Raw genomic sequence first — 12,334 nt, 5'->3', positions numbered from 1 at the left:
TTTGGCAGTAACAATACACAATGTACTAACCATTGTTATTCTCCTAAAAAAAATTAATATACATAAAAAAATCAAGATTGATACAATTCTTATCTTGGACCAAAAGAAAGCATGAAACAGTGGGTACACTTGACTCAGGTTGAAAGAGTGCAAAGAAAAATAAAAGCCCTCTGATGATGCTGAGATTGATGCTAAAAAAAATAAAAAATAAAAAAATAAAATAAAATCAGATGTGTGTCAACTGATGTAGCTGGTATATATCTGAATTATGTACAGTTTTTCACTCACCAGATCATACTTAAGCAACATAAAATTCACATTATGCTCAAATCGATACCTGGTACATTGACTGCACTGAAAATAAATTTTATGTTTTAAAACAAGTTACAGCAGAACTAACTATACTTCCATGATAACCACTTTACAGATTAAGAAGACAGTAAAGACTCTCCAAAGCCACAATGTATGAGGCACAATCTGCATTTAAAGTACACTATATCTGCATTTACACTATTCTCTACAAGTACTACTGTTATTTCCACTTAGAACTTTATTAAAGGTGGAGATTGTTTTTTTTCTTCCTGGACACTTTCCCATCAACTATTTTAAAAGTAATTCGTGAATTTCCCCACCCCCCCAGGAGAGACCTTAAAAAGACAGCTAATGTGTATTGGATGGTTCGTTAACCTGGCCTTGTCTGATACATACACAGATATAAAACGTCAATTCTTTCAAGGATCTCAGAGGATCCTTATTCAAAAGGAAGATGAATGAACATAAAACGATAAATGCTAAAACATCTAACATTGTCAGGGGGATAGGGAGAGGGAGAATGAAAAAAAGTAAATTTAATTATATGTGTATGGCTGGATCAGTAGTAGGGAACTCTAGGGAGAATATTCTAGAGAAGCTGATCCCCAATCAAAGACTCAAGCAGGCCACAGGTTGTGGAGAAAGAAGGCACTCCCGGAAGAAAAGAACAATAACCAATGGCATGGGCAAGAATTTAGCTTGGGGTCAGATTGAAAAATTTGGATTTTGCCAAATGAATAAAGGAAACAAAGTATTCCTAAGGAAGGGAACAACATGACATTTCCCTATAAAACGGTATTACTAGTAGTAGTAAGGAGAACAGAATGAAATGAAAAGGACAGATTAATAGTCCAATTGAGAAGTACTAAATAATTAAGAAAACTTCTACAAAACAGTAGTCATGAAAGAAAGGTACATACAGATGTTACATACTGGAGTAGAGAAAAACATTAGAAACGAAACTAAGACCTCTTTGTAAACACTTCATTGTGGACAATGAGGAAGAATCAGGATAGCTGGTCAGCTGAGTGGATGAGTGTATGTAGCTCATTGAAACAGGGAACGCAAAAAGGGGTGCAGGACAACTGGTGGGGACACAAGAATAAGCCTGGACATGATGTATGTGTCTATGTGTCTGAGATAAACTCGCAAAGACAAATCTTTATCATGTGACAGTGCCAGGGAAAAGATTAAAGCTTAAAATAAAGTTTAAAAGCCAGAAAAAGCAGCCTACTATGAATGGTAGTAATACTGAGGATGAAAGTATGAATACAGGTGACTGTGCATAATTTATTCTTTTGGTTTTTTTGGGAACTTTCGAAATAATGCAGGTTTTCTAGGAAAGTGTTGTATTTTAGAAGACAGGAGTCTTTTTCATAAACATTCATTCTGCCTAGGACTAAGAACTTAATCCCCTAGGACGGGGCAGGATCACAAAAGTCTAAAGAAAGGAATTCAAGAAACTAGAAGTGGCTCACAGTGGCAAACATTACTGAGTAGTCAAGGGAGAGAAAACCAAGAAGCCATCAAACCTGGTGATTCATTCATAGAGGACTTTTTTGGGGTGGGAAGGGCCAGGGTCTTGTTAAATTGCCAAGGCTGGCCTTAAACTCGCAATCTGCCCACCTCTGCTTCCTGAAATGCTGGGATTATGGGTGTGCACCACTCTTTCCAGACATAGATGCTCTTAGGATAGGCTTTTTCAGTGATAGAATGGGAATGGGATACAGGCAGACCCAGCATTAAAGATTCAAAGAATGAGTGCTGACAAGAAAACAGAAGCTGATATGGTATTCATTCAGAAAGTTTGCTATGAAAGGAGAAACAGAAGACCAGTTTGGGTGAATAATCAGGTCCAGGGGTAGGGGAATCCGAACAGGTTCCATTAGGATAGAGAACTGTGATCTCATACTGTAACTGCAAAGATCTTACATTTAATGTGAAAAATGAAGTGAAACCAAATTGTCTAGCAGAGAGATCATACAACCTTTAAACTTTTCAATAGTTTTACACTATAAGATCAAAATTTTCAATTGATCACACAAACATGAAACATCTGTTTTTCTAAAGATCAAGTTTTCTAAATACAAAGTGATAAACTTGGGATGTATCACAAAAGGAAACGATATGTAGCTGAAAACTAAATATGAAATGACCACAGCCCAGCTGTTTTAAAAGTCCTTCAGCATTTCCTATTCATGCTGAATTTCAAAGCTCGTGACACCACCTTTACGAACCCTGTCTACCTCCTCTGTAGCCTGTTAAAGGTGAGTAGTTAGAGGAGTGAACTTCATCAGGCCAACATTTTAAATGTTGGCTCTGGAAACTGTCACCTAGAGCTAAAGAGAAGCTGACAGAAAGAATAAGGTTACCGTCACACAAGAGGAGGTAAAGTCTGAAACAAGTCAGTAGTAATAGGGTCAAATGGGGGCAGTCAGCCCAGACATAGTGACACTGGTCTGTAATCTCAGCACTATGGAGGCTGAGGCAGAATGACCTCAACTGAGTCCAGACTGAGCCACATGGCAAGTTTAAGGCCAACCTGGACTACACAGAAAGACCCTGTCTCAAAACAAACACACATGCAAGCCCCAAACCAAGCAAATGAATAAAAATTTAAAGAGGATTTCAGAGATAAATTATATAAACTGATTATGATCTGAGTTTATATAAGCTAGAAAAGGGAAAATGGCAAGGATGAATCAAATGATTCTGATGTTTCAACCAAAAGGAAAGAGAAACACAAAAATCTTTTGGAGGAAGATCTAGCAGGCACCTGGAACTACAGCTATCAATCTTTGAAGAAAATGTACAGCTTGAAAAACAAAGTGTGACTGTAGCGTAGGGTTGGCTGATTTAGACTAAGAAAGTCCGGGCTCAGAGAGTATCTACATCTAAGCGATAAGGAAGAACAAAGAAAATAGAAAAAAAAAAAACAACAACAGGAAAAGAAGATTGAGAAAGGCCACAGGTCTAATAACCATTCACTGAGAACTTATTCTATCAGGCCCTATTTTAAGTTCTTGTTATACATTATCTAATTTAATCTCTTTTGACCACCTTATTTTATTTTTTGCAGTTTATTTTGAACTCAAGGATGTGAGGAAAGTGCTCTACCCCTGAAGCTACATTCCCAGACTCTAATTTTTTTTTTTTGTTTTGAAACCAGGTTTCCTTGCCCAGGCCTCAAAGTTGGGATCCTCCTGCCTCTGTCTTCTGAGCAACTTGGATTACAACCATATTTTAATTCTCATTTCCAGGTAATTGAGGCTGAGAAGTTAAATAGTTTTCTAAGGTTACACAGGTAGAGACAGTATAGCTTAAATGAGAATGCAAAGATTCACAGACTCGAGGTCCTGACTTTTAGCCTTCACATGATGATGGTGATATTCTCGCAAGACTATGGCTACTAGTACTCATGATGAAGACAACAGTAGTTACTTACTGAGCAGGCAAGATGTGGCAAGCACTTGATTAGTATGTATGTGTCATTGTAAATACTTCCCAACAGTATATGAGAGTTTCGATTATTACCCCCATTCCAGACAGAAGCTGAAGCTTCGGGAGACTGTGTAATTTGGCTAAGACTGTGGAGTTCAGTTAGCAATACAGAGATTCATTTGGATGGCTGAGAAAGATCTAAACAGAGCTCCTCCTACATGGCAGAATCCCACCCTATGCCCATTTTAGGAGTTCCCATGTTTCCCATCTTAGACCTACCTTACCTTATGGTTTTGCTCTATAAAACCCCTGGAAAAGACAGTGTCTTTGGCAACTCACTTGGGCTCCATTCTGTCCCTCTCTCAGACAGAAGGTTCTTTCCTCCAATAAATATACTGAGGTGTTTGTGTGTTTTAAATACCTGGCGTTTTAGTGAGATCAGCTCCATGTCCAGTTGCCTCAGGATTGTGTTGGCCGCATTGGGACTACAGGAAACTGCGACCACGTCTTCCTGGGTCAGGTACATGCCCTTTGGTGGACGGCACTTAGAGCGCTGAGAATGGTGGCGATGCTGTAAGCTCTGATACTCTCTCCTGCCCAGCCCAATCTTGCTAGTTGGGACTGGCTGCTCAGTGCTACCCTATTATGAAGACAGAGTAACAGGTCATTCATTTCTCTTACTATCAGTGTAAGTATGTGTTGCAATAAGTATATACCCAAACCATACTTCCAATTAATTACATAAAAGTCCAAACAGGCACATGCAGCATGCACCAACTAAGGTGGGGAGGCCTATAATGCAGTATGTCCCAAATTAACCTACTCCACTTAGTATTTGGTTTTTAGGCCCAGAGGACCATGAATATATGAAATAATAAAGACTCTAGGGGCAAAACCAAAACAAAACCCAAAAAACCATAGTTTGTCAAATATAAAATTTTTCAAAAAATAAAGATACCTAGATGTGAAAGGCAAAATTATAACATGCCACCAAAATCCAGAGGATTAGGAATTATTTAGACAACATATAATAAATCATGAAACTCTATAAGAAAGAGATAAATTCCTGGACATATATGACCTAACAGAACTGAGCCAAGAGGAAATAAAATATCTGAACAGATGGGTAACAAGCAATAATATTGATACAGTAAAGAAAACCTATCAGGTAAGAAAAGCCCAAGACCAATGAATTTACTGCTGAATTTTACCACAATTTTAGAGAAGAACACCAAGGCTCCTTAAACTTCTCTATGTATTGAGGGATACTGCCAAATTCATTCTATGAAGCTAGCATTCCTTCCATACCAAATATAGTTTAAAGACTTAATAAAGAAAACCACAGACTCACATTCTTGATGAACACAACTACAAAAACCCTTAGTAAGAGTCTTGCAAGCTTAGCACAGTGGTACGCACCTGTAATCCTAACACTTCTGGTGGCTGAGACAGGAAATTTGAAGCACACAAGTTTGAGCCCAATCTGAGCAACTCGGCAAATTAGTGAGATCTTATGTCAAAAAATAGACAAAAAAAAGGTCTGGGGATATAACATAGTGTAAATGTCCTGGGTTCAATCCCTCATATCAAAAAACAAACAAAAAGTTATTATAAACAAAGTGAGTAACACATCGAAAAGATCATAGACCATATACTATGACCAAGTTAGTTTCACAAATGATGCAAGTATGACTCAGCATATACATGTAACAAATATACCACTTAACTAGAATCAAGGAGAAAAAAAATCACTTTATCACCTCAATAGATGCAGATAAAGCCTCAATAAAATCCAAGATCCCTTCATAGAAAACAAAAAAGCCTGGAAAGAGTAGGCATAAATGGGTTTTTCTTCAGGTTGATAAAAGCCATGTATAACAAAACCCACAGCCAATTATCACACTGAACAGGAAAATCTGCAAGTATTATTTCTCTAATCAAGAATGAAATAAGGACATATGCTCTTGTCATTTCTATTTAATATAGTACTTGAAATTGTAGTCAAAGGAATTAGGCAGGATAAAGAAATAAAAATGATGCAAATAGGAAAGAGAAGTGAATCATTCCTATTCCTGCAAGCAGTATGATTCTTCATGTTAAAAACTCCAAAACAACTTCCCCAGAGGACTACTGGATCTGATAAGCACAGTTAGCAAAGCAGAAGGATACAAAATCAACACACAAAATTCAGAAGTCTTTGACTACACCTGTAATAGCAAATTTTTAGTCCTTTCAATGATACCAACAGGCTGTGGTAACATGCATGCCATAAGTTTGCCACTACTGCTAATGAACCCACTGAGAAAGATGGCAGGCAAAATTTTATTCACAATAGCTTCAACAAAAATAAATACCTATGAATCAACCTAATCAAGGAGATGAAAGTCACCTCAGTGAACATTATAGAAACTAAAGACAATGAAGATGACATTAGAAAATGAAAAGACCTTCCTTGTTGATAACTTGGCTGCATGAAAAAGGACCATATTACCAAAAAAAGAAATTTACCCAGATTCAGTGTGATCTCTATTGAAATACCAACAACATCCTTTATGGAACAATAACAACAACAATAACCCTAAAATCCATATGGTATTAGAATAGCTAAAGCAATCCTGAGCAAAATACTGGAGGCCTCACAATGCTCCATTTTAAGTTATATCACAAAGCCACTGTAACAGACAGGCATGTACACCAGTGGAACAGAACAGAAGACTGAGAGATGAGTCCATGCACAATTTGACAAAGGGGCCAAAAATCATACACTAGAGAAAATAGAGCTTTTTACCAAATGGAGCAAAGAAAACGATATGGACATACAGAAGATTAAAATTAGAATCCTCTCACCGTGTACTAAACTCAAGTCAAAATGGATCAATGACTAGGTATATAACTGGAAACCTTAAAATTGCTGGAAGGAAAACTTGAAGCCACAGGCACAGGCATGATCTCCTGAACTCCAATAGCACACCCTGCAAACTAAATAATCTTATCAAAAGATAGGCAAATGAACTGAACAGACATTTCTCAAAAGAAGTACAAATAGCCAATAAATATAAGAAAAAAATGTTTAACACTTTTTGAAAAATGTTCAAAATCCACTGGGAGAATGCAAATTAAAAACACACTGAAATTCCTTCTCATTCCGGTCAGAAATGCTATTACCAAGAACAGAGAAAACAATGAATACTCACAAGGATTGTGGTAAGGGTCTCTTACACTGCTGGTAGTAATGTAAATAAGTACAATCACTAGGGAACTCAGTATGGAGGTTCTTCAAAAACTAAAAGTGGAACTACCATTTAATTAAACTGTTCAAACTCCTTGTGATATTCCCCAGAGAACTAAAGACAGCATGCTGCAGAGCCAGTGACACATGCATTCCTATGCTGACAGGGACACACTTTCAAATAGTTAAGCTGTGGAATAAACCTACATACCTATCAACTGATGAGCAGACAAAAGAAAAGCGATATATGAAAACATGTTGTTTGCAGGAAAGTGGATGGAGCTGCAGACCATCATGTTAACAGAAATAAACCAACTCAGAAAATTAAATATCACATTTTTATCTTATTTGACAAACCAAATAAATAAAATAAAGACATCAGGAAACTTAGAAGTAGACTTTTAAAGATGGAGAAGGAGACTAGAAGGAAAAAAGAGAGTAACAGAACTAAAATGATCAAGATCTGTCATACACATGCACAAATTTTCCAAAACAAAACTCTAGTCTGTATTACTACTATACACAGGAAGGAAGGAAGGAAGGAAGGAAGGAAGGAAGGAAGGAAGGAAGGAAGGGAGGGAGAGAGGAAGGGAGGGAGAGAGGAAGGGAGGGAAGAGGAAGGGAAGGGAGGGGAGGGGAGGGGAAAGAAGGAAACAAAACATACCCTTTATGTTATGATATTGGCAAATTTCATGTGGATTATTAAAAAGGTTCAAATCAGTAATTATGATGTGGAGAATTAAGCAGCTGGTAAAGGTTACACTTTACTTTCACTTTGACGATGTTGAAAGAACTACCTCTAAAGGCTGAAAGGGGCACGTAATTATCATAACCTTGACATTTCTAAACTCCAAATTCATGAGTAAAATAAAATCTAAACAGACATCAGGAATTTTTTTTTTTTTTTTTTTTTTTTTTTTATTTTAGGGAAGGGTCTACAGGGTATTCAGTCAGGGTCGCACTACTAGATTGGACTCACAGTGATCCTCCTGTTTTCAGCCTCCCAGGCCCTGGGATTACAGGCGCGCACCACCATGCCAGGCCTCAGCAGCTGGTTCAGTGTGCCCCGGGGCTGGGGCCCATATGGCACATCTGGGGATCGAACTCCAGTCCCTGCATCTGCCTAAGCAGACACTTTAGCCTGCTGAACTATCTGGCTGGCCCTATTACTTGGAATATTCTTAAAATACACAAAAATATATCATGTGCTACTTAAAAACACTTGTCTAGCTAGGCATGGCGACACACTCCTATAATCCTAGCACTTTGGTAAACTGAGCAGGAGGACTATAAGCTCAAGCCCAGCCTGAGTAACTTAGCGAGAGCTCATCTCAAAATAAAAAGGGCAGGAATCTAGCACTGTGCAAAGGCCGTGGGTTCAACTCCCCAATGACTCAGAACAGATAAATAGGTAGAAGCTTATTTCACTGAATAGATTTAGTAACTCAACTTTTTAAGAACTAAGTAAAATTTATAAAACAACTGTATAACTCAAGAGAACTCACTTTATTGCTCTAAGCTCATACTAATAATATTGCAGATTTGATATTCAGAGCACATTTAAAATTGCAGGATCAAGTCTGCCCCTTCTCCTCAAAAGTGGCTTCTGAGCTCCGAGCAAAGTGAAGAAATTTCTCAAAGGCCAGAAAGATGAGAAAGCAGAAATCTACAGGGATTAAAAAAGTATGTAAGAGCTAGCATTTGCCTAAGCCCAGGCTTCAACCAACACCTGGCATAGGGCACGCATGACACAGAGCTACAATGCTGAAAAGAGTACTCACAATGTAAAGTAGAAAAAAGTACTCATGTTCTATAGAAGGGAGAGGATGATTAAGATCACGCTCATCTCTCTTTGTTGGGCTCAAAGGAAAGAAAGAAAACAAATCTTCCCTGAGAATCCTTAACCACAATACTGTCTTCAACCAGGTTTGGGGCTTAAATTATATGATCTATGTCATCTGACAAGACCCAAGTCAAAAACTTAAAATGTCTCAGGCTGGTAGTGCCTATAGACATTTAGCAGCAACAAACATGTCTTTGCTAGAATACTCTTTAAACTCAATTCTTAGAAATGTGTCAATGACCAACAGATTCTCACTAAATGAATGTCTAACGGAAATTCATCAGGAAAAAACCGAATTACTTTGTAAGGATGAACTAAAATTCAAAATGCCAGGCTAGAGATAGCTCAGTGGTCTAAGTGCCTGCCAGGCAAGCACAAGGACTGGGGTTGGATCTCCAGTACTGCAAGCTGTGAGGGGTAGCCACCACAACTGGGCATGGTGGCACACACCTGTAATCCCAGGGCTAGGGAGGATGAGCCAGGTGCATCAATACAAGTCCTAGCTGTGTAGTGAGACCCTGTACCAAATAAATAAATAAATTTTAAAAAATTTTGAAAAAATCCAAAATGACAGGTATGGTGGTGCATGCCTATAATCCCAGCACTCAGGAGGCTGAGGCAGCAGGATCACTATGAGTTCAAGGCTAGCTCTCTCTCTCTCTCTCTCTCTCTCTCTCTCACACACACACAAACACACACACACAAAGAATATGAAACAAAATAAACATGTAGGCAAATCCAAAAAACTAGCCATACATTTAATTTGAAAAAATTTAAAAAAACCATGTGATCAAAAGTGTAGATAAAAATTAGGAGAGTAATAAAGAGCCCAAGCATTCTAAAGGCTTTACTGATGTTTATCCTGCATAATAAGAAGCTGCCAAATAATCTCATATGGTGGTATACATGACTACCATGTGCTGGACAAATTAAGTACTGAGAAACCTATGTCTCTAAATGTCCTGAAGGAACAAAACCCACATTGGTACTTTCTGGTGATGAGAAGACTAGACTGTCTTACTGATTTCTTCAGAGGTCCTACAATATCAAATTATCTACCTACTAGATGAGATCATATTCTGCACTGCACTGCACTGCATGGGAAGGTTTACTTTGAAACTCTATGCCATTGTTAAAGAAATCTGGTTGTAGAACACTGTGAATTGAACTGGAAGACATGGGACTGTCACTGTATCCTGTTCTAAACACCTAGCATTGGATGATCATGAAAATGCCCCAAGCTTTCAAGCCAAAGAAGAAAATATTTTATATGATATTTCATTTGATAAATTTACAGGATTCACATGCAGAAACAAGACCTTAGCAAACTACAAATCAAGAAATGAAAGCACTAAAGAAGCAATCTTTTTTTTAAAATGTATTTAATAAAAGTCTGCAGGGCCTACAGGGTCTCACTATGTCGATCAGACTGTGATTCTCCTGTTTTCAGCCTCCCAAGTGCTGAGGTTATAGGTGTGAGCCACCACGCCCAGTCTCAATTGCCACCTCAGCTTGTCTTGGGGGTGGGGCCAGCATGACATGCCAGGGATCAAACCCTGGCTAGTGCACTCTGCCTAAGCAGGCGTTTGAGTCTGCTGAGCTATCTGGTTGGCCCTATAGAAGCAATCTGATCAAAGGACAAAGGATACCAGGAAAAGGAAAAAAAGACTTTAAAAAAAATTAAACTTAGCTTACAATTAGAGTTTTATTGTCATCTATTTACTTAAAGGAGTTGTCAAGCTTCAATACTATTAATAAAAGTAAAATAACTGAATAAGGACTGGGGAGACAGCTTAGTAGTCTAAGTGCCTGCCTGGCAAGAGCAAAATCTCAGGTTTGAGCCCTGGTATTGCATACCATGCTGGCCCTGAAACCTTGGGTGTGCTGTGCTGGCCACTGAAACCAGCATGGTGGCGCACACCTGTAATCCCAGCACTGTGGAGGTTGAGACGAGAGGATCACTACAAATCTGAGCTGCATAGTGAAACCCTGTACCAAATTAATAGAAGATTTTTTTTAATTAAGAAAAAATAACTGAAGAAATGAATTCCTAATATCTTTAAAAAAAAAAAAAAACATATGGGGGGCCTGCCCAGTAGCTCAGTTGTTTAAGTGCCTGCTTAAGCAAAGCCCTTAAGCTCAAGCTTCTTTGGTTCGAACCCAGACAGTCACTGAAAACCAGAAATGCCCTAAAGGCATTTCGAGCCTCCAAAAAAAAAAGGGGGGGGCCTGCCCCTTAGCTCAGTTCTTTAAGTGGCTGCTTCAACAAAGCAGTCAGGCTCAGGTTGCTGTGGTTCGATCCCCACAACACAAGCCAGTCAGTCATGCCTTGAAGGCATTCGGAGCAAAAACAAAAACAAAAAACAAAAACAAAAACAACAACAAAAAAAAACATATGAAGGGAAACTAAACATATTAAAATGTAAAAATAGGAAAAAAATACTAATATATCAGGGATCATGAGCGATATAAATGGCCTAAATATATATGTGTGTATATATGTATATATATGTGTGTGTGCATGTTATATATTAAATGTATTTAGTATAGGGTCTACAGGGTCTCACAGATTGGACTCATAGTGATCTTCCTGTTTTCAGCCTCCCAAGCGCTGGGATTATAGGCACCTAGCTATATGTTTTAAAAAATAAGTAAAATAATAAAGGTATACAAAGCTAATACACAACAAAAATAAGACAATGGAGCTATCTTATACCTTTAACAAAAATAAGATGGCACTATAGCATCCCTTTAAAGCAAGACTTAAGAGATAAAATGTCTCCACATATTGATAAAAGACTCAGTTCAACAATAACATAAATGCTAGATTTGTATATACCCAATGATTATACCTCCAAATATAAAAAAATTACTTCTCAATAACTGATTGAACAAACAAAACAACTGATGAAATCAACAGACAAAAATAACCAAACTACTAAGTTGGCAAGTAGTAAGAATATAGATTTCAACTATAAAACTGATAAGCTGAAATTAATGGACACATGTAAAACCTTAAAACCAATAGGATATATTCCCTTAACAATGCATTTAAAAGTATTTACGAAAATTATGTGTTTTAGGTGTGAAAGTTTAAAACATGCCTGGAAACATAATGTTCCTGACACTGAGATGCAAGAGTCTTTATCCAGTTCCATTTATTCTGGGGAATTGTCATTGATTCTCTTACACAACAGAATGTAGAAAAGACACGGAGTGAGTTCAAAGTTAGGCCAGAACTGCTGTGCAGCTCCTCAGTTCTTTGGGAGATTAAGTGCTGTGGAGAAATCAGTCACTCATTTAAGAAGCCACACTGACCTAACCATCAGGCTTCAAGGTTGCACAGAACAGCTCTAGCTGGCAGGTAGCACCAACTAACAGAACTAACAGGGGGCCGGGGAGATGGCTCCGCGGAATAAGCGCTTCCCTGGCAAGCGCAAGGGCCTGAGTTCAATCCCCGGAATTTTGAAAATGTACATAGTTGTTTGTTTTTTTGTTTTTTTTTTTGC

At 38.0% G+C, this 12,334-nt stretch overlaps 1 protein-coding gene across 3 annotated transcripts in view; it reads right to left on the bottom strand.

Annotated features, from left to right (window-relative positions):
* The window catches only part of Rcor3 (REST corepressor 3), a 59,963-nt gene that overhangs the window by 22,106 nt on the left and 25,523 nt on the right, over nucleotides 1-12,334 (bottom strand). For all 3 annotated transcript variants that reach the window (XM_004641167.2, XM_012516900.2, XM_023701150.1), the window contains one exon: nucleotides 4,175-4,393. In XM_004641167.2, the coding sequence (XP_004641224.2) occupies nucleotides 4,175-4,393 (219 nt within the window). The remainder of the gene's footprint in view (nucleotides 1-4,174; nucleotides 4,394-12,334) is intronic.

The sequence above is a fragment of the Octodon degus genome, unplaced genomic scaffold, assembly GCF_000260255.1.
Source record: "Octodon degus isolate 3935 unplaced genomic scaffold, OctDeg1.0 scaffold00131, whole genome shotgun sequence".
Taxonomy (NCBI): Eukaryota; Metazoa; Chordata; class Mammalia; order Rodentia; family Octodontidae; genus Octodon; species Octodon degus.
The sequence above is the reverse complement of the archived record's forward strand: the minus strand, read 5'-3'. Positions and strand labels throughout refer to the sequence as shown.